This window comes from Necator americanus, chromosome II (assembly GCF_031761385.1).
Source record: "Necator americanus strain Aroian chromosome II, whole genome shotgun sequence".
In the NCBI taxonomy this organism is placed as follows: Eukaryota; Metazoa; Nematoda; class Chromadorea; order Rhabditida; family Ancylostomatidae; genus Necator; species Necator americanus.
Window position 1 is genome coordinate 18,412,417 of NC_087372.1, and position 23,790 is coordinate 18,436,206.

Consider the following 23,790-nt stretch of genomic DNA (forward strand, 5'->3'; position numbering starts at 1 on the left):
TATGTGATATGTTACATGATACTGAAAACTTCTTCAACCCAACACACTAAGCAGGAGCTGCATCTCCTCCCGTGTTGAAAATGTTGATAAACATATGTGTAGAGTTTCTATTCTAGCAAAATAAAAAGTGAAAACGACAACTACTAGAACACTAGTGGCAGAGTTTTTTGCTCTCAGCTGAAAAGGAATACTGATTATCGGTCAAAACAAAGCATAGAAGAAGAAGAAACAGTAGCTTTGTTTTTTTACATTGTCGTGCAGTTGAAATACCGTCTTTTTCTACCCAGTGCTTTTTTTATTAGCGGATTACAAAAACCAAAAGTGCATATAACGCGTTGTCTACACACAATTTCATTGTTACGTACAGTTTTATTACAATCTCGTCTTCGCTTCATCATCTTCCAAGTTTGCAAAGACTAAGTTTGGGAGAGCCACTGACTTGGCATTGATGGAAAACACCTGAAACAGTATATAGAAGGATTGCAATATTTGAAATATACTGTAATATCTAACTACGAAAAAGTTGAACCTTGTCGCTGTTGCCGCCTACAGCGTAATCTTTTTCACTGCCGTCGCTTCGTTCTGGAATGATATTAAAGATGATTTGGGCCCATTTGGTGGTATTATCTGAAATGCGAACGGTTTGATTCATTGTTAGGAGAGCGATAGAAGTGGGGAAGCGATATTTGAAGCCTATACACAGAGCTTATCTTTACATCAAAGCCGCTTTCGACCTCTCTCTCCGAGGCCGTGTTCTCAACGGAATTCCTGGAAAGACGTACGCTGTACGCTTAATTAACAACATGAATGGAAGAACAATTGCTGCGGTTCAAACATCGGCCAGACATACTTCACCATTCGAAGTGGAAACTGGAGTAAGGCAAGGGACCTGTAGTCCCTTTCTGTTCATCTTTGCAGTCGACGACAAAATGCGAAGAATAGTTTGAGCAATGTCCCGCCGATGTTGTTTTAGTACTATCGGCACTTTCGACGAATCACGGGAACGTCGACAATGTAGTAATGTTCGCTTCAAATAGTGAGCTAGACGCTAGACGAATGCTTAGCAGATGTGGATCTGCTCGAGACACAAAACGAGAATCAGAGTGGACTGTCAACCTATTGAACTCGTGGGCTCTTTGCATTCTTTTCTTTTATTTGTATGCTAAAAATCGACGGCAACTACGAGGGAGGTATTCAGCAAGATGCGCTAAGGTCACTTCTGAATTAAACTCCTTAAAAGCATCACTCCACGAATCTGAGGTGATACGGATTTCAGGTTGAGTATTCGTATACGGGATATTAGAGTGGGACGATTGAGTCCATTTCTTCCTAGTTGCCGTAAAAAAAACGGCCTGGAAGATACGGCTTTGGGCGTTATTTATTTTATTTTCTACAAGGAATTCGACTGAAGGGCGCCAGCCTTGTGTACGCGCCGCATCTTCCGCGCCGTTTTTTACGAAAATTAGCAAGAAATGGACGGAATTTCCCCCTCTCCATAATCTACTATCCCGTATACGAATCCTCCACCTGAAATCCGTACCACCTCAGATTCGTGGGGTGATGCCTTTAACGAAGTGCCTGTGGTCGATCCCCATCGCCAACGAAGTCAAACTACAAGTCTATCTGGCCACAATTCACCCTACGGATCTGAAGCTTGCGCCGTCAACGGTGATGGAAAAGCTCGACTGAAAAGATGCTGTTTAGACGACCATTAGGCTACCTTTGGCCAATGGTGTGCCATAACAAAGAACTTTACTCGGAAGTGGATATGGTGCACTGACGGATGGCACGTAGAAAACGTCAACATCATGCCAGGCCTTCTAAAGTAGTCAAGAAAAACTGAAGAAGAAAACTGTCTGCCGCTTCTTTGGTCACGTTATGAGGAGATCGTTTGATCGCCTTGTCAAAGCTGCTTTGAAGATGCCTCCAGATTCAAGCTGTAAAAGTGCTCCTAATCGCTGAGGAAAGTTCTGGACGGGAGCAGTAAAAGACGATCTGAAGAGAATTGGAGTTGATAATCAGTTCAGTTGTGGATAAATTCTCTGAAAGCTCCAGCAAAATATCGAACAGAATAGCCACTGAAACATACCCGCGAAGATGCGGAATGCCGCGTTAGGCCATTACATCCCCCGCCACTTGAGTAAAAAAGTAAGTCACGAACGTTTTACAAGGGAGTGAAACTGGAAAAATTAGTTCATTTACCGTTTAATTTGCTTGTAATTCTCCTATACATAGAACTGGATGGAAGAGCACGATCAAAGATTAGTATGAGGTAGATGAAAAAACCTGCTATCCAGATACCTAAATTTCAAGCATTAGTTTGAGGAACTTTAGTTTGAGGAACTACTCCTGTTACCCAAACACTTATTTTTTGTACTTTATTTTGAGTCTGAGGGGTCCAAAGGTGGTTAGTTTACATATGGACTGAATATAGAACCGCGTACTGAATATAATGAAGAGCTGTATCCAATACCATATTTTCTTTCTTCTCTGCTGTCAAGGCTCTTAATGACTATTCGTTTCAAGTATGGACTAGACCAGAACTCCTGTTTTGATATCAGTAGACAAACTATGTGAAAACTTCAGTTTAGGATCCATAAGGTAATCGTATTTATTATGAAATTCGTATCTTGAGCGGCAATTAGTCCTCATCGTGCTTCATTAATGAGAAGTGAATGACATCTCGAACATCTTGACATCTTGATGGGTCGTTGATACTTTTTTCAAAGCGTAGGACAACTTCGTGCCACTTTGTTCATAGCCCCTTCCTTGTCCTACATTTTTCATCGTTGATTTCTTACTGCGTTTAATAGATTGGCAAACTAAATGCACGCACTCAAACTCATAACTGGCTGTCACCTTGTTAGTCATTATGTCGTCACGTCTGGCATATCAAGCACCGATATCTCGACATTGCATCCTATGCATCCTGTTATAAAAGTACAGAGTTGCCCGTATGCTAGATCAGTTCTCGTAACCACATACAGCGCGTGAGAACACAATGAATCCTCACAAATGATGGTTACAAACACGTTAATAATTTTGCGTACGGCGTAAGTCGGAGCATCGCCCGTGTTCAAGAAAAATTGTTATAAAAATTGCAACGCTGGATCTGAAACAACTGAAATAAGTTTTGTAAACAACAATACCGAAGAGGTTCATTGGCGCAAAAGAGTAGAAACCAGGGATAATAGAGATGCAGCAAGAAGAGGACGAAATAAGGTGGCAACAACTGTGCAATCGCAGTGGAGTCTCTTAATAATGCGCTACACCTGTTCTCCTTTAAGGTATAAAAGGAACAAAACAGCGGGCGAGAGTACAATGTTTCAAACAAGGAGTGAATAGAAAACTGAAAAAAGAATTAGACTGGAAACTATTTTGGACAACATATGAACTAAGTCGAAAGAGAGTGAATCATAGAGCTTTCATCAACAATAACATGGGAATTCCAGATCAACATCAGGGGACTGTTGCTTGGTTTTTTGTTTGTTTTTTTTTTGAAGTTTTTTTCCTGCACAATAGTATGTGATTTCCGTAACCAGCCACTGAACAAAATGTCTTCAGTTATCCAGTGAAGCCAAATCGTGCATCCCTCACTATAGGGGTCACTTTTAGTCCAAACTCTAGTTCCCCAAATGGCGGATAGCCGCGGACCAAAAGCGATTTTGCATCTACTCTGAGACGAAGATGTATTAAGGAAACTCATTCCCAGTGTGCGCTGTGCCTGAACTAAATAAGAAACCACTGTATCCTGCAACTGTCTCTCGAAATCCTGCAATTGAGTGAGGTGCAAAGGAGTCGCTTCGAAGTTACCTCCAACAAATAAGCTCCAGCTGTCCACTGTGAGATGACGCAATATCCTTCCACAAAATCCGTGGGATTAGATGTTTGCTCCCTACCCATGAGTTTTAAATTTTAACGCACCGCACAATAATAAGAAAGAGTCGTCTGCCGCCGGACGAAGGTCTGACATGGCAGCGCCAACAAAAACGGGCTGCAGGAGTAATCTACGCTCCCGAAACGGAAAAGGGCTATCTCTACATACAAGGCGCGCACTCTTGCATCGAAAGCCGCCATTGAATCTAACACTCTAAACTATTCTAATAAAGTGAAGATCCATTCATTCAGCTTCCAAGTCTATTCATTCAAGTCAGGAAGATTAAGTATGACATCATCAGACTGACTGAACAAGGCAATGAACATCCCGAATCAGACGATGGGAAGATTATGGTTCAATACCGGCTTCGATACCTTCTTCACCTACGCTTCATCATCAAGCTACCAAAAAAAGGTCGAAGCTATCTACCTGGATGTAGAAGGTACGAGCATTGTGGATGATTTCAACACCAAAATTAGCCACAGAGAAACGCCTCGGGAATTCCAAATCTGGGATATACTGGCTGCAGCGGAGCGAGCAGTAGAAGGAAGGAGCTCTTGAAGTTTATCATGACAGCAAAAACCTTTCATGGAAACTCGCATTTTCAAAAAACTACTTCCATACGCTAGACATGGGACATGGATTTCGCTCCGCAGAGAAAGAAGAAAAAGCCTCAAAGTTCAAAAGCGAGATTACACAACCGTAAAGAGGACCTCTCCGCTTCACTATCCGGCTTTGGGGAAGATAAGGAAATAAACAATATCAGCGAAGAAAAATTGGCTCGTAAAACAACCCCGCACGAGGAGCGTTCGCTGTTTCAAAGTCACCAAGAAACACTTGTCTTCGGAACTTCTTAAGCTCTTGCAACCTGGAGAGCACGAGATGCAGGCGACCACGAATTCACGTCTGAATACGCAAAGAGGGCAGAGGCGATAAACCAAAACCTTGAAGAGCAAAGAGCAGCAGTACTGGCTGAGGTTGCAGAGGAGGGAAAAAGCTTCCACTATGCGTATCGAGATATTGCCAATCACAAGAAGAAGATAACTTCTCTCCGGAACCCAAACGGAACAACAAACGGAACAAAGCATCGAGAAGGGAGCGAATGGAATGCGCACATCCTAATGCACCAGCTAAGCGTATATGGGACATATGGCGACATGGATTTGTTTCCCGAGCTGGAAGGAGGGGACAGACTGCTTGGGGAGCGAATACGAGTAGAACGTAGAAGCCCAGAACACCTAGCTGCTCACCTCTTTAACAATACAATACTACCTAGTTTGACCTATGCTTCAGAATATTCCTGAATATTTTGCAAGCTAGAAGAGGATGCGTTCGACACCAATGGACGCTCATTCGAAGGAATAGTACTAGAACTGTCTTGTTCCGCAAAAGCAAAAGAGGGGATTGGAAGTTCTGTTCTACGACAGTAATCGGGGATTGGAGACGCCAACGCGTTTACTAGGAAAAGTAAAATAAGGTGGGTCGGTACGGCGACAGCCACTGGAGCAGAACTGTGAGCTATTGGGCATCACACAATATTAAACGCATTATAGGAAGACCGCAGACCTGACGGTCAGATACTTCACAAAGTCCTTCAAAGAAAATTTGTTGCTCTTCGTGTCTCTCGCGAAGAAAGAAACGACTGCGCGATTCTTACACTCGATTAGGGCAAATGGAGGAATTACTGATGGCCAATTGACCAGATTTGAAGAACAACAGGAATCAAGGTGATCAATGTGAAGTCGTGTATCAAATGTCAGTTCCCGAGCTTTTCATTGATTGACTCCTTGATTTTCTACTCATTTCTCTTGAAGTCTCACTTATTTCGAAAGTGGATGTAGAAGTTGGTATAGTCGGAAAGTTAGTAGTGATCAAGTTGTCATTTCAGCAGTAAACAATAAATCGTGAACTATACTGAAAAGCCATGTGGCTGAACTCTGAGTCAAAAGGATACTTGCTTGGGAGTGAATAACACGCTCACCTTCGCAGAAGCTTCGCATCGAGAACTTGATCTCAGTACAGTACAGAGCAGCATGCCTTTTGTATTGTTTCACACTTTCGAAAGCCGCAGCGCCCAGTGTAAAAGAGCATTTTCTTATTCTAAGTTACTAAGCTGTTCTGCATATTAAACATAAATCTAGGCAGAATTTCCTAATTTGTATGAACGCAAAGACAACGATGATACGGGAAGTAAGCGGAAAACAATATGTCGTTGATTGCACGCAAAGTTAAACTTACATATACTAATCGAAATGGTCCGAACAACTTCAGCTTGTGCGGATCCCCATTTTAAACTTACAAGCGGGAAGCTACCTCACAGTTTATAACACTCATCAATTCAATTTCCTTCTGCTGGGAATCGTGTGTTGCTTTAGTAAGAGTTTCTGGTTCCCTGCAGTCAGTTTTTACGCACAATTTTCAGTGGGCAGAGTCTTAACAACTCTGACATTGAATCTAAGCAATTTACAAATGCCTAAAATTGTTTTCGTATAGATATGGAAAGGGACTGCCGTTGCACTAGAGGAAAATCTACAGGCATCCGTACTTCGATTGGATAAGGAATGAAGTGGAAGCCGGGCGACCTAGTCCTGGACCATGTGTTATCTGCGTTTTCGTTTTCGTTTATCTGTTACGATCAGGTCTGGATCAGATCAGATCAGATTCAAACTTCTAGAAAAATGCAGCGATTATCAAACATTTTTCTTCCTGGATCCAAGATCTGAACAAGAGTACTGAGCAACACGTTCAACAGTACTGCAGTAAATGGTGATAAGAACCGAGACAAGGCGAGGATGACGTGCAAACGTATCCTTAGGCAATGGTCCGGTTTATCCTGTGTATTCCAGAATTGAATTAGAGTTAGAATTAGAATTGAGAGGAGCTTGACTCATAAGGATAGCCGATGATGCTAATCGGGAAAATCCGCAACCAACGGACTATATCTACCACGACCAAATTCACCACGTTTTGCGTCTTGCTGTAAACCTACAGTCAAAACCACCTGAAATTCGGCGAAGTTGCGCAGGTGGATGCTATCAGAGCGGCTCGGTGGAGCGTAGCAGTTGGGATCGACTCGGGACCCTCGTAGGCACCATTATCGCTATAGTGCGAGTAAAGCTATCGATGGTCTCCCAACCGCTTACTAAACTGCACCGCCTCAGGCACAGGCGCCTACATACCTCCAAGCTTCAGGTCGTTCGTCCCCACTATAACACTTATGTTTTGCAGAATGGAACAAAAACAGCAAAGATAGTTGAATGAATGATGAATACTGGTATGTCATAGGAAGTACATTGAGGCGATTGTCGACATTATTGATAACAATCTATTTTTCCAGTTATAGCAGGTCAAAACGACTCGCTGCGGTTGCGTAAGCGGCACTGTGGAGATAACGGACGGAATCGAGGCGGGATCATTGCGAACTACACAAGGAATGCTGTCAGCAAGGGTCCCCGGGGTAAATGTAGTTGGGAGACGCCCTTATTTCTCGAGGCTCTAACTTAATTCATTCTCTTTGTAACTTTAGCTTACATGTCAAGATCCTCTAAGACTAATACTTAGGTTTTAGTGCCCGATTAATTTAAATATTTACTTCGAGAAATAAAGGCGCCACTGAACCCCCTCTCCCGCTCTTTCCCCTACTGCATTTTACCTGGGTCCCCAAAGTTCTAACCGCCACGCTCCACCGCACAGCTTCGAGCGCAGTCGCGTTCGTAACTGCACTGTGCTTCATATCGTGCTGATCCTATTATATGTATTCTGCAAACGCAACATCTAGTGTTTTTTATACACAGTGGTTTTAAAATAAACTCGCGAAACATCTCACCTAAGCCAACAGCTGCCGAGGAAATGTTATCAATGATCGTAACAACGACCTAGATAAAAAGAACAATCACAGCAACTGCAACAAAAAGAGCAGCTAAAACATTTACCAATGTGGTGCACATAAGACAGAAAAAAATAGGCATAACAATAGGCATCCGGATTTTGTCTGGATGAAGTGGCCAATGTCTACAAAGTTCTGATATTTTTCGAAGATATCACTACTTTTCAATGTGTACCTGAAGCGAATCCAGATCAGAGCGCCCATTGTGCATGCTCGTTGAGACCACTGTGCGAAAGACACGTATTGTATCAGGTTGTCCGGATCTCCGGCGAAAGACATCACCATAGCAATCAAAATCTACAAGTTCGAAAGAGTTGCACATCCACATCTCAACTTCTCGAGGCTTCTGAAGAAAGCAACGTACATGAACTGTAAGAGCTGTCCTGGGAGAATCAGTTGTAGGGTTGATTCCGCTAATGAATGCAGGCAGATGGCCCTGTTTGGCAGCAGCTTGCAGGTAGCTGGATTGTTTATTTTATGGAGAGATTAGAATTAAAAGAAGAGGTTGCATTACCGACTAGCGGAGAACATCGTGCTGTTGAGAGATCCAATGAGAAGTACCGCGACAAAGATTGGCATAATGAATGATGCTTTGTGTAGAGCTTCATGCGCAAACGTCTGAAAATGTTCGTCGATGAAAAGCTATAAACTACTCGAGAAGGCTATTGTAGACTTTTCTCAATGTCCTTTCTGATGCCGTGATACATTTCTAAATTTGTCTTTTCAGCGATGATCGTCGCCGCAAAATTATCTATGTATTCTGGCAACTGTGCTGAGCTTCAGGGCATTCTGAAACGACCACATTCCATTTTATTTTGTTACTCACTGTGTGGAGAATCCCTTCTGTAGTTGCTTCATTATAGAAATAAAATCTAAGTAAATGTGAAGTAGCAACCACTACTGACTACTACTACTGTACAATATGTTCCACTACTGTACAATATGTTCGTAGAACATAACTCCTCAAAGCCCGTTGACGGTCTTTGGCTAGTTCAACACACTTGCCTTAAACGACTCTCCGTGGTACTGGTAGGATGTTTCTTAGCACAATACAACCTTTTTCGTTTCTAACCTGTAGCATACCTGTAGCACGGCAAATCTGTTTAATATTAGCGTGTCTGTTGGACGTGAATATTATCGACATTGTATTACACAAGTCGTTGAAGACTTCAGCACTTAACCAGAACTACTAGTCGTGGTCTACAGATCACCCTCACTGGAGAGATCACAAGCGGTTGATCGCGAAACTACGTGGTGCGCTCTTAGGTATCGAATAACGAGGCAACCGTGCACCGTAGGAGATCCTGTGTCTTTCTTGAGACTTCAGGGGCAGATGACTTCAAGGGACACACTCTGCTTCTGCCATGTTAGGATTGACAAAACTTTTATGTCGACCAAACACCTGTAATCAAGTTATTGGGAGACTACTTGAAGTTGCCTTCAACAAATAAGCTCCAGCTGTGGATTGTGAGTGGACTAGAGGCCTGCAATCTGCTCGTGGATTTTGAAATTATACGCAACACACAATAATAGGAAAAGTCAGGTGACCCTAAAAGAGTGCCTGACACACCAGGGCCAGGAGAGACGGGGTTGTGGGAGTCGTCTATGCTGTTGAAACGAAAAGGAATGATGATGACGAATGACTATCTGTACATACAACATCCTCACGCTGAGAATCGGGCGTTGAATCTGATCATGCAACCCAGGAAGATTAACTGAAACGTCACCGGACTGACCGAGGCTTGCAATGAACATTGATTCTTTCGAACAACTGACTACCCGAATCGGACGTTTATGGATGAGAAAATGTGGTTCAGCACCAGTTCTGACTATCTTCGACGCTTACGCTAAGTCATCAAGCTACGAAGAAAAAGTGGGAGCGTTCTAGAACATGAACCTGGAGAAGTTCTACAGGGAAGACTTTACATAAGGTCATTGTGGATTATTTCAGTGCCAAGACTGGCCAAAGGAGAACAGCTGAAGAACTTCATATCGGAGCCCGCGGGCTACACCAGAGCGAGCCGTAAAAAGAAGAAGCTTTTGAAATTCATCACGACAGCAAAAACCTTCCACGGAAATTCGCAACTTCAAGAACACTGTTGGTCTTCAAGAACACCATGGTCTCCTTCGAAAAAGATTTTCTCTCACCAGATACACGAAGAAGATATAAAACCCCGAAGTTCACAAAGTGAAGCCCCAGGACAATCATTAACTGGAACTTCCTCGCTTTAATAGTCTGCTTTTGGAAGGTTGTAGAAAAGGACAACATTGACGAACATTATCGGGTCGTAGAATATCCTGTACGAAGAAAGGTGATAGTTCTGAAACCACCAAGATATGCTTGTCTTCGGAACCTATTCAGCTAATATCCCAGCCTGGAGCAGCCACAGATAAACGCCAACTCACGTCCAATCTCACTGGACTCTGCAGATAGGCGATAAAAAAGGACTTTGAAGAGAGAAGAGCAGCACTGTTTCGTCCCAGTGAGTTCTTTCGGTTGAGTCTCAGTCGTTTGTTCGAGTTGCAGAGGTAGAAAAAAGCTTTCGCTACGCTCGTTGGAACGTCGCCAATCGTAAAACAAAAATGACCGCTCTTCTGAACTCAGACGGGACAACTGCGGCGTCGAGAGAGGGGTGGAGAAAGTCATTCACTACTTCTACTCTGATCCCTTGGACAGCCATGTCCGCTTACCTCCTCGGCATCTCGGCGAAGATGAAGGTGTCATCCCAGAAGTCGTCCATACCGAAGTCCGACATCCCTGCACGTTGGTGAAGAATCACTTCACTCGGTAGCGAAGGTGTGGATTTCTGAAGAACCTACCACCTACACATTAACGAGGCTCTTCACTCCTTATCTGTCGGGATCCAAGGTTCCTAAGCAATATAAAACCAGCTAAACTGTGTTGTTATGTAAAAAGTGGGTTCTATAGGACATCGACAACCATCGCCCAATCTGCTTGTCCTTGCCATTTTCCGAAACTAATAGAAAGACCGCAAGAATACAAGCTCCCGCTGTGTCTCAGTTTGATCAACTTGAAGAAGGCCTCCGATACAGTTCAGAGCGAAGCAGCATTGGAAAATCAACGCGTCCATAGTCGCTGCATAAAGATAACTTTGAGTTATATAAGTCCCGCAAATTCAATAATGTCACAATCGTGAAGAGGCGGGTTCGATTGGGTGATCCAATATCACCCAAAATATTCGAGAACGTAATGCGAGGAATGGAACAATATGGGAATGAATGTTGATGGCATGCGGTTACACCATCTACGCTCTACTGATGACATCTTTCTATTAGCATCAAGGATCAGCCAAGAGGAACGAATGCTGTCCGAATTGGACGGAACATGTGGAAAAATCGTTCTTCAGCGAGCCTGCAGAAGAAAATCAGAAACACATCAGTCTCGACTGCTCGAGTGTCACGCTCAATCTCACGAACATATCCGAATGCACCATCCATGTTTATCTGGATCGGGAAATGAACATGAAGAAATGACCTCCAAGCTAAGCAGTGGCTTGTGAGCTAAATAGAGCTTTAGTCGAGAATATAGTAAAGAGGACTAAAAACATTCGGCTCCGTCCTCACCTATTCAACACCACCATTCTTCGTCATTTGACCTACGTTCCTGAGACCTGGCCGTGTGTTAAGCAGAAGGGAAGTGCGACCATCGTCATGGGACACAATTGAAAAGTGAGGTTAGGAGCATAACAATTCATACAGGTGTAACAGGGGAGTCTAAGTTCAGTCGTGTGTCAACCACCAAAGGTTCAGATGCAAATGCCAAGGGAAGCAAAATTAGGTGAAGCAAACATCTCATGTGTTTCAACGACGATCGTTGGACTAGAACTCTAAGCCATTGGATAAAGGATAAAAAGATTACGTTCCTGGGGTTAATCAATCCGCTTGGGATGCGCCCCCACGTTCACTTCAATTGAGAATCGTTCGAGGTTTACGAACGTGTAACTGGCCTATAACTTGCGATGGCTAGCCGATATGTCAAATCAGTGTTTTTATCCTTCCAGACAAGTCTGGTACCAATTTACCGACGCCGGTGAGATGAAGGGCTTGGTGAGCACCACGGCGGATTCCAACCTCCGATCGATCCTGCAGGAAGCGGAACCTCTAACCGCTATACTACACGCGCTCTCGGCCACTAGAAACCATGCGATATCAAAGACAGTGCAGGAATACCGTCGACTCAATGGTCAGACCTCTTCAAAAAGTGCTTCAAAGAAACATTCGATGCTTTTCTTGTACACGCGAAAAGATAAATCATTCATTGGGCCATTCTTCCACGCGATCAGGTCAAATCGAGGAATTACTGGCGCTCGTTTTAGCAAATCGACGAACAACGAGTGGAACAGATGATACAGATGACACTGAGAGTAGTTGTCATATGCGTACTTCTGAAAATGTATTTGTATATGCAATTAGTATAAATCGCGCCCAATGGTTTTTTTACCGAGGACCCGACTTGTTTACAAAAGGGAATTTGTCATTGTACTTCGTGGGTCACAGATTCAACACACACGTTATTGGAAACTTATTAGAAAACTCGCAAACAATCATACAGAGATCAAGCGTTTCGTCCCCTACAATGCGTTCGTTTATGCCTGCTTATCAAATGCATCTTGAAACACTGTTTTTCCTTAGGGACAACTGAATTCATAGGCATGTGTTGCAACTTGTACATATGCACGTGGCAATCCACGACAGAAGATGCACTTCACGTGCGTGCCCAACCATAACGGCCACTGCTTACCATTGCTACAGCGTCGGTACTCAAAATTTGAGCGGGCGTAAGAACCACGAAGAAAGAGAAGTTGACTGCTACGTAGATCAATGCGATACATGCCATGCCTATCACAATCGCCAGAGGCATCGTTCTGAAATACAATCTGATAGAATTTAAGTGAAAAATCAACGACTGGGACACAGTTTCGTCTACATTCGGACCAGAATGACCTGAAATTTGGTGAAGTTGTGTAAGTCGCTGCGCTCGGAGTGGCGCGATAGAGTGTTAGACGCGTTTCTGCAGTCCGATTGGTGGAGCTAGCGAGGGTTTTACCTTGAGCCCAACCGCTTGCAATGCAATTGCACCAAGCCTCATGTTGTTTTTACTTCACCTTTGGTCAAGTCTTCAGAGGAATTAATCTGTACCATATACCTGTAGCGTAACAAAGAACCGATGCAAAATTGTGCACAATATAGATTAATGACCACGAAAAAAAAACTTCTCCTGCAACCGTTAAGAAAGTGAAGACTAGCTGTAGATATTCTTCAAGCAGTGCGACGATTCCACAAAGAAACTTTGTTCACTGAAGAACTGAAACAACTGAAGAGATCAGTAAAATAACATGGTCTTCCTGACCTCCTGAGAAACGTTGGAATGTCCGCGATGTGGGTCTGTATGTTGTATATTATTTCCCTATTTACCGTGTTCAACCCCTCCCTAACTGTCCTAGGCATGTTTCGAAAGGAAGTACCTACGTCAGCTATACATCTCGGAACGAATCCAGTACAGTATGATCTCCGTAGAGCCTAGCTTTCGATATCTAAACTACATTTACTAGTTGCCACTCCACTTGATAATTGCATAACACTGATAATTTGGGAGATCAAAATACTACAGGAAAGTATCGGTATTATAGTATGAGCAAGCAGGAGATTTCAACTAAAGATGCGAGTGACTAAATGGGACTCTTAACTTGGAGGTTCGACACTGCTTCATCTAGGTAGTTATTTATAAGTCTCGTTTCTCTGGATTTCAGCAGACATCAAATGGATTAATTGGAGGAAGATTTCAATGATGTTGCAGTCAGCATGGTCAATTTTTTCCAACAACCTTTACAGATATCCATACCAGAACGAACAGGCCTTCAAACTTTTGCGTAGGTAGTACACATACCTCTTATGTATTACAACTTCCCAGAAAAACCCTAAAGGAGAAGTTGCTAGAAGAACATCCTCCCGTCCTAGCTGTCTCGATCTTAGCACGCGAATCAGACGTTCTAGCGCGAAAAACATTGGAAGCGTTTGTTATATTATTATATGTTATATCACGGCCAAAGGTCCAATCATGAATCGTAAAGAAGAATGTATCGCTGTGACCAACGAGCTGGCGCCATATCAAGACCTTTGCGGGTTTTGATCTTAGGGGTGAGGGACGGGGGCATCGTTACTAGTTACCACTAGCGGCGCAACTCTAACAACTGGTGGTCCGCTAACATCACAATTTCGTGGCTATCAATATGAGCGCTATGGTGGTCTGCTTTTCTGACGTTAAAGGATAAAGGATAAAGTTGCTGGCGTTAATCAATCCGCTTGGGATGCGCCCCCACGTTCACTTCAATTGAGAATCGTTCGAGGTTCACGAACGTGTAACTAGCCTATACAATGACTTGCGGTGGCAAGCCGATGTGTCATGTCAGTATTTTTATCCTCCCAGACAAGTCTGGTACCAATTTATCGACCCCGGAGGGATGAAAGGCTTGGTAAGCATTAGGACGGATTGTAACCTCCGATCGATCGTGCAGGAAGCGGGACCTCTAACCGCTATAGTACACCCACCCTTTTCTGACGTTGCATTTGAATAATCTGTTTGCCAAGTCATATCTTGTGGGATGACGAGGCGTTTGAGAGAGTAGATTATACGTGTCTTTGATTTGATTTTTCCAGGCTCTGAAGAAGGCGGCGACGCCGAAACGTTAGCCAGAATAAAGATCAATAATAATCTTGGTTCTGCTTAAAAGGTAGTACACAATCGAACATCCTACCGCTTTGGTTTTTCAATCTCCTCAGCACCGAAATTGAGGATATCCCAGCCGTCGTAGGAGAATAAACAGGCAAACAATGCCGAAACTATTGCTCCAATATTCCATTTGCTATTCATGAACGGATCATGCAAATTTTGTGTATCACCTAGAGTTGTAAGCAGTGAATTTTGTGTTCTATCATCAGTGTCGGACTTACCTACTTTTGAAAATGAGTAGATAAAATCCAGTAACAATGACAAGACCAGTGGCAACAACTTTGGCGATGGAGGCGGCTATTTGAAACCGTGAAACGAACGTCTTCAGAGAGAAGAAGTTCAGAAACAGAAGTAACCCTTTAAAAAATTTTTGTAGTCTAAGTTTGCATCAAGTTCCTCATGTGCTCTGGAGATGTAACGCATCCATGGTTACCTCAGCTTCTCTAAAGAAACTCACACATTAAGGCGAATCCAACCAACTTCTTCGACCAGAATTCAGAGGATGGATCGAGCTGAATCCCAATCCCCTTAAATGCATTCTCTATAGTACTCCTCGAACACATTGTAATAAAACATTTGTATTGTATTTGATTATTGACAGCATGGAAATACGAAGAAAAAATCTAATCGAAAAATAATTAGACATCTTAGGGACGATGCAATCTTTTTTGAGGACAACCAAAAAGAAATGCTGTAAACAAGTTATAATTAAAAGCATCATTCCACCAATCTGAGGTGGTACGGATTTCAGGTGGAGTATTCGTATACGGGATCGTAGACTAAGGAGAGGGGTATGGTTCCGTCCATTTCTTCCTAATAGCGGTAAAAAACGACCCAGAAGATACGGCTTCGAGCGTTCCGGCGCACTATTTTCTACGAGTTCGATTGGAGCGCGCCAGCCGTGTGCACACGCCGCATCTACCGGGCCTTTTTTTACGCCAATTAGCAAGGAATGGACGGTGTCACCCACCTCTCCATAATCTAATGCCTGTATACGAATACTCCACCTGAAATCCGTACCACCTCAGACTCGTGGAGTGATTCTTTTAAGCGTATGCAAAAAATCATAGATAACGTTATCGCAATTTTGCTTCAACACCTGGTTAATACAAAGCATCCGATTACGTAAACCAAAATTGTGGAAGATACTTTTACAAATAGGACCGCCTATACGAATCTGATTGCTATCTACTCGCGGTGACCTTGACCAGAAGCTACCCAGAAATCGCAGAAAGGTGCTGTTATCCAACATGCTACACAAGCCCAAGCAAAATATTAGGATGGACAGAAAGTCTTGTCACCCATTTCTCGAAAGCTTTTTCATAGCTTTCCAGTTTTGGACGGAATCCATGTTGCAGCATCTTGTAGTTGTAGAACATTCTCGAACCTTCTCCACAATAGGTGTCATTAGCATTGGCCTTCCTTAACTTCAATCACGATGTCAATTACGCAAGAGTAACTTCGGCCTATCATCTTCTATGAATGGCGTGGCAGCATTGGAACAACGGCAACAGCCCTGAACATCAGCAGCAGTTTGGGCGAGGGCAGCACTACCATCAGGACTGTCAAGCGCTGGTTCGCTCCCTTCACAAGCAGAGACTTCGAACATAAGCTTCGGTCGGGACGCCTCTACATTGCCGTTCATCGCCGATCAAAGACCAAAGATGATCCGGAGATCAACACTCGCAGTCCTGCGACGAGGCTCGGATGTAGCCATTCAACGGTCATCAGTCACCTCTAGGCCCTCGGCCACAAAAGTGCTGGCTCGATAGTTCTTTACACCTTTATGGATGGCACCCGGTTTACCCGAGTATTCGTTTATCTCTTTTTCGCCTACAACGAGAAGAGTCTCTCAAAGATTTCATTACTGAAAATGAGAGTTGGGTCCCCTAGGACTCCCTCAAGGAGAAGACCCACCGACGCTAGCTGAATCGGACCTCCACTCAAAGAAGTGTCTCCTTTATTGCTTCTGGGATTCGAGGGGAATGCTGTTTTATGAGCTGCTTCAACAAGGCCACACCGTCACCGGTTCCACATACGCTAGTCAGCTCCAGAAGCTCGCTTTGGCCGTTCGAGAAAAACGGCCGAGACACCTCCTCCACGATAACGCGAGGCCCCAGGTAGTTAAGGAGACCCTGAAAAACTGGAGGAGTAAGGCTGGGGCACAGTGCCCCATCCCCCTATTTTCCCGATGTTACCCCTCAGACTACCTCACCAATACGGCCACTCAAGGCTTTCCTAGCTAAGAAAATCTTCACCAAGTTTGAAGAAGTTGAACTAGCGGTCACCGACTTCTTCGACTCTCAGTCTCCCCAGTTCTGAGAGAAAGGGATCACGGACCTTCCCATTATGTGGTACACTGCTGTAATTAATAATGGTGATTATAATATTGATTAATTCGCGTTGTAAGCTGAGTAAAACAAAATTAAAGCAGAAAAAAATAACAAATGGTGACAAGACTTTCCAGCCATACGCCTTAGTCCGTACTTAAGCTGAACTCCCGGATATTGTCGACATGAGGTACTCGGGTCACTCAGTACCGATAGGCACTAGGCAAGACGCCTAGTCTTGAAACACTGGAACGGTGGAGAATGGATAGTTTATGTGCGAGCTTTTGCTGTCGATGGAGAAAGTTGGGCAGAGCTTGCAACGTTCAAAAACGACGCGACGATGACGATATTTTTTAAGAGTGAGGGTGACCTCCTTGCTCTTCTTTTACATGTTAGTTTCATTTCCTGATATCCCTTTTTGGAATGTCAACCGTGGAACCAAAAGAGCTGCAAATTCTTTTTCAGTTTCTTTATTTGTGATAATGCTACAAAAAGACATTCGCAATGTTCATTCAGCAGCCCTCGATTTCCAGAAATGTGAGAGATAGGGTACCACATCGGTTAATTTTACGCTATTTTACTTTGAGAAAGAAGCATTATTGTTTTTGGTACCTCCAATAGAGATGAATATTCAAAAGACACCGAGAAATTCCACTGTCATTTTACTGAAAAATCACCATTTGTGAATTCTTTTACAGCGCAATAAAGATGTCTTTTTGTTTTTATAAATACGGATAGACTGACTTTTCCTGTGATGAGGGCTACAACTTTCTGCACCAGCACAACTACTAGAAGAAATACATGAACGCCGATTTTTGTGACCCCTTTCAAAGTATTCGAACACAGAGTTCAGTTATCAAAGCATATTGCAACGAGCACCTGAAACATGTATTCCGCAAACGTTTGAGCTTGAACTGCAAGTGTTGCCGGATAGTTGATGGTACAGCCAATGCACATAAAAGCGAACGCAATCGGGTACCTGTAATTTTGTTTACATCCCTGAATCATCGGGACCACTGTTCTTCACGTACATTCATATAGCTGTCTCATAGTCGGTGTAGTGAAACTGCTCTCGAACACTCCAACTCTTAGATAACAGGGAGTAAGGAACCAGTGACGTTATCAGTAGAAGAGACAAGTTTTTTGTTGGGAGCGACAAGGTTTAAATATTTCTGCAAAAAAAAACAAAAAATAAAAAATAGTGAAATAAAAATGAACCGCGGCCTATCAACGTATGCAATGCTATGCTTTAGCTACGTACTACTATTATTATAGTCTATCTAGTTACGCTCATATTTAATACTTCCATTAAAAGAAGAATGTTAGCTCCAGAAAGTGGCCACCTTTTATATCGGGACATTATTTTCTGTATTCTGTAAAAAAAAGCGATAATCAGGTACACGAATGAAAGTTGAAAGTAAAGAAAAATCTTGAACGAATGAAGTCAGGATAAGAACGTAGGGAGCTTTGTTTCTGGAAAAGCTTTGGTTCATGTTAAACGCATTAAGTTACTGCAACTCATTCCGTCTATCTTGATCAATTCTAGATACATACATACAGTCAATGCTAAACTTCCTATTTATTACTTTGGTTTATAAAAAAGACGTATTATAATCAGACAATAATCAGTGCAATCAGCGCAATATTCGATGTAGAATATAATTCCAATATTGGTAAATACACTACTATCTGAAAGTTGGTGGGCTTTAGACTTTCTTTAGTTGATGTTTTAAATCCAGAAATGCTCGAAACCCATTTCCAATGTCCCCTTATCAGGATATCTTCCTAAATACCATTCTGTATATGCAATACCTGCAAGATTGCCTCTACACAACAAGCCATTCGTCAAATCATCTACGGAAGCTAAGCTCATGTTGGAAGAACTTACTCCTCACGGTATATTTCACCGGTATGGCTGTATTCACCCGCTTAAAGATTACAGACAACATTTACTCTTGTTTCCTATCGAAAAAAAAAGAATTTTTTCGAGGGAAAACACTGAAAAAATCATGACTCATTAGGAAACACTTATCGAATGTTGTGCTATGCTGGATGCGACGTTGACCCAATTTCTACTTTTTGTTTAGTTCAAAGAGAAACAGACAACTCTCTCTCCCCGTAAAAACCTCATTCGTTTTACACTTTCTGAGTCTTGTGGGAAAAAAATCCGATTCCTGTGTAAAAATAGCAATGGTGTCTTACAATAATAGTGACGTTTTTTATAATTAGATCAGTTCAAAACGCAACCATTATACGAAATAAAACAAGGATTGATTGTGTTGCTCCGCAGCAGCTTGGTGAGGAATCTGTTTGGCGACTTTTCTTACCATACAGCAAAACTGCCGAGTAGCGAAATTCTCGCACAGTCACAAACTTGTCATTAATTTGAGCTACGCTAGGTAATATCATAGTTTCACTTCATAAATTGCGATACTGGTCTTTGATATCCTTTGAAGCAAAATTATCCTAGAAATGCTCTTCAATCCTTTCGCGAGAAGAGAAGCCACTGAGCAACTTTTGCTCGAGCAGGTCGACGAACAACTAGAGCGCAGGTTACAGGTGATTCCAAAAAGTGAACCCAAAGTGGGCCTAGACTTGAATACTTTATCCACGTACATTACCACTAAAATTTTGTTCTCCTGCCATCCAAACCGCTTTCACCTCACAGAGGTTCGTCATCAGTAGGAGCCTCAGATTTAATTAACAGAAATCATATCAGATCGCAGAGCCTTCCTCTTGGTCATTCCAGCACGTTTTGTTCGTTACATACTTAGATACTTACTTAGATGGTCCGTCTTCACTGCGACGTGCGAGCCCCAGCATCACTTCCACTCGTTTCTTTCCCTTGCCATTGTCATCCAAAATGTTCTCAAATTTAATTAGTGACGTTGACCGGGTTCTCAAGCCGTATCCAGCTGAGCTCTTAGCTGGTCCATCCGTGTAGCGAACACATCACCCCATCTCGCCGGCGGTCTCCCTCGAGAGCGTTAAGCATCTCTTGGGATCCACTCTAGCGTATTTTTAGTCCATCTGTCGTCGATTCTTCTCATTTTGTGACCGGCCGATCTATGCTTTGCTTTCGATATATACTCCGCTGGGCCGTGAAAAACGAACATTGCTTGAAACTGCAAAGATCGGCTAGGTGTTGTGTACGCCGGTTAAACTTCACAAGACATCTCTCAAATGCTGTGTGGGTAGTAAGTAGCTCCTAGGCACGGCGGAGGTGTTTGCCCACGTCTCCACTGCGCAACAGAGCGCTGGAAGAACTGTCGAGTTAAAAAGATGTGCACCTTCGTCCGTGAGGTCTGTTCTTGGGGTCAAAATTCCCCTTGGTTGTTGGTCCGAAGGAAGAGCATAGGACCGCGAACAAACAAAACGAAGACACAGTTTATGCAGAACGCTTACGGCGAGGGCGGATTCCTTTTGTTGGTCCGAAGCATGCCTGATGGATGCGAATGCTCTCCACATTGCTCTCGTCCTTCTATTCAGTTTTTCCTCCAAATAGTTTTCCATATTAATCGAGTGTCCGAGGTATACGTATGACGAAGAAAACACGATATGGGAACCTTCAAGTTGTACTCTTCCGTCCTCGCAGTAAGCTTTCTTCATAAACTGTGTCTTCGCTTTGTTTATTCGTTCATATTCTCTTCCTGCTTCGTTGAATTCGCAGAGCTTAGTTTCTACTTCATTGGTACTTCTTGAAAAGAGAAAGATGCCTCTGCAAAATGAAGGTTAGAGAGGAATCTTCCATCAACACGCATGCCCATTTCTTCCCAACATAGTGATTTCATTATTCATTGCAATGCTGCCGTGAACAGCTTTGGCGATAATGTACCGCCGTGTCGTAACACCCTTCCCAATGGGTATGGTGAGAGGGCGCTGGAAAAGTTGTTTCCTACTGGTGCATCGATCGTAGCAGTTGGCTAATGTCTTCACATACGACTCATCCACACCTTGACCGATCAGCGCTGTCATCCATTATTGCATTCGTTTCCACGTTGTTGAAGGCTTTCTCACAGTCGACGAGGGTTTGAACAAGGGGAAGGTGGTATTCTCGCAAACCTCATGTGACTCTACACGGTATGGATGTGGTCCAAGCAGCTGAACCCCTGGCGGAATCCAGCTTGTTTTTGCGGTTGGGCTTCATCCTTCATCTTCTTCGGGAAGCCCTCCACTGGTCTGGGATCCTTTCTTTCTGAAGGTAAAACGCCATGTGCACCGTTAAGATTACATGAAGTGGATATCCACAGCCCGAAGAAAGTCTGCTGATATAAAATTAGGTCCGGGGGCTGTGCCAGGTTTCATGCTCTTAACTGTGGTTCGTACTTCCGAAGGGAGAATCTGTGAATCTGGAGCTACACCAGAGGGGATGATCGGGGTTGACACAGGAGTTGATGAACGGAAAAGGTTCGAGTAGAACCTCCCCGTAATGATTTCCATCTCACGACGAGAGGACATGCGGGTCCCGTCTTTGCTCAGCAATGCTACCAGCTGAATATTATGTTCCTCCTGCAGCGGTTTTCCGCAGCTAGTGATTGCTATCAATCGTTCAATGTGCGATTCATTCGGAGTAAGCCTCAAACTCTTTTTTTCTAACAACTCCTTGGTGGTCTTCGAAATTCGATCCAAGTTCGGCGTGCGCGGCTTCGATGCACGTTCAGCACTGGCTTGAGTCTCTTGTTACTAATGAGGTTGTTTCAGATGTCTACTGGAAAAGTTAGGTCAACACTGTAGAGTCACCGTTTACGTTTACGTTTTACGAAGTTCTACGATAACTGATAACAACAGGAATTGTACATCACGAAATTCCATCAAGATTTACCTAAAGAAGCCATTCGCGTAGTGCGTTGCGAAACCGTTTTTGATTCAGAGTTATCTGTTCGGAAAGTCAGTGGTAGAATTTGATTTCAGGTTAGACGATGTGAAACGTACCATTTCATAAAGCATAGGTAGGCGAAGTCGCCGCCTGACATTCGTATGCTTGTACCCAACTCAACGTAGCAGAACGATCCTAGCATAGAAATGCAGGCAGCAGTTACCCATATTATGAGCGAAAGTCCCATCTGAAAACAAAAGGAGGATATCGTAAAGATCTCCAGAGGAGCAGATAGGCATGGCAATGAAACACACGCAATACCGTGCCACATACAATTGCAAAGTTGTAGCACCCACCGATCCGGTAGTCTTTAGAATTGTACTAGGAGTAATAAAGATGCCAGAACCGACGATATTACCAATAATGTATGAGATAGCTCCCAGTAAACCCATTTTTTGGCTTCGGGACAGCCTCACATCTTCCATTTTCCTCAGAAACAGTTTCATTTTAGGTAACGATTGTAGCAGAAGTGAAGCGCATATACAGGAATGCAGTGGGGAGGATGGGCTGATTATTAAGTACATAAGAAGGCAACAAAAACTACAGAAAGGACATTGGTCCTTTCTTCATCGTTAGGAGACTGCTATCAGTTGCATGTCGCTTTAAACACTTTCTTTACAACGGTAGTGACGATAAGCTGCGGGCAAAGAATACTGATAAGATTATAAGTTTTGGCACACTATCCAGTACACGGCTACTGTTTGATTATGTTTAATTTCCTATAATGAAAATTAACGTATGGAAGAGTGTATGTTTATCTCTATATATTAAACAAAATGCGTGGTGGATGTAAAAGTTCCTTTATCTTTCACCAATGAACCACTTTTCACTTGTGGGCGTTACTTTCCCTCTGCGCCCCTGGAGAGCTCCAATTAGTTCCTACTTTATTCTTAATTTATGCCATTGAGCACCACTGCCTTCTTGAGATCTCACTACAAATGAATAACTGAATATGCAAATTATATGAGAACCTGGAAGCGGTGACTGAAACTGATCGCTTCGGGTGAATTTCATCTTCATATCAGATCACCATAGGAAATGTTAAGTGACTGGGTTGAGAAACAGGTCGTTTTTTTTCACAATCTAAGGGATAGAAATAAAACGCATTGGCAAGATCTCATAGATTTTCTGATAGGGACTTTCTCGCTCCACACGTTGGTTGTGTTTTTTTTTTTCAAAGTTTATTCCTTCATGTTGCAATGTCAATAGGAAAAATGAGCATTTTTGACACCTCTTCTTTCCTGCATTTATCCGATACAAAAACGCGGTTGAGGCTGAAAGCGTGTGGAGAAGTAAACATTCTAAAAGCACTGAGCGCCGTTGGTCTTCACTTTCCAAAAGGGGAATTTTGACCCCAAGAACAGACCTCACATCCATCGGTCGACCATGCGATATGGAAAGATTGAGTTTTTTCTTCTTTTGTGATGAAAAACAAGAACGAAAACTTTTTCTTTAGGTTTATTAAACCGTCTTTCTGTGTCCTCCGTACGCAACATAGCACCAGCTTTACTTCAAATAGCAGGATTACGCTGGTTTGAGAATGTTGTCCTGAATAAAAGAATATTTCCCTCTATTCCAAACTCTGATTTTTATATTATAATGAGACCTCCACCAATGAAATGGTTTTCACCAAAGTCTGCAATGTGTGTACGAAGATCGGGGAGCTTTTTCGATTCTTGTGACCTCCAAACTGACGGCTGTGAGTCGAACAAATGGGCGACCTCCGTTTGAGTTCCACTTTATTGTTGATTTTTTTTTGTTGACGAAGGTGATGTCAAAACAGGAAACAGACGATAATTGGAAGGAGTCAAATCGGGGGAATAAAAAGCATAGGTTAGTGCTTTCCATCAGGGGCAATCTTCTAGTGGCTCAGCTTCAGAGCATGATGATGGAATACTGTTTTTATGAAGACACTGATTGTCGCGCTTCGGGCGTTTCTGGCGAACAGCATCAGGCAACTTGGGATGTGTACGCTTTAATGGTCACTGTGGATCCAGCAAAAAGAATCTTGAGGCGGACTATTCTTTACAAATCCCAACAATACAAAAACTGACTTATTTCCTTCTGCAA

The 23,790-nt window shown here is 43.0% G+C and overlaps 1 protein-coding gene across 2 annotated transcripts; it reads right to left on the minus strand.

Moving 5' to 3' along the window:
- Nucleotides 1-372: 372 nt before the first annotated feature.
- RB195_018344 (uncharacterized protein) lies at nt 373-22,145 on the minus strand (the record flags this gene model as incomplete). Of its 2 annotated transcripts, XM_064185743.1 has the most annotated exons (14): nt 373-459; nt 530-627; nt 2,203-2,301; nt 7,704-7,752; nt 7,810-7,888; nt 7,939-8,060; nt 8,128-8,224; nt 8,278-8,381; nt 12,526-12,649; nt 14,540-14,684; nt 14,740-14,871; nt 14,972-15,041; nt 15,816-15,941; nt 16,037-16,159. In XM_064185743.1, 14 exons carry the CDS (start codon nt 16,157-16,159, stop codon nt 373-375), a joined length of 1,455 nt encoding a protein of 484 aa, XP_064041624.1. The 2 variants fall into 2 exon arrangements, with proteins under 2 accessions (XP_064041624.1, XP_064041625.1); XM_064185744.1 differs by lacking the exons at nt 373-459; nt 530-627; nt 2,203-2,301; ... (9 more) ...; nt 15,816-15,941; nt 16,037-16,159 and adding exons at nt 21,072-21,507; nt 21,777-21,907; nt 22,017-22,145.
- Between the last annotated feature and the right edge of the window lie 1,645 nt (nt 22,146-23,790).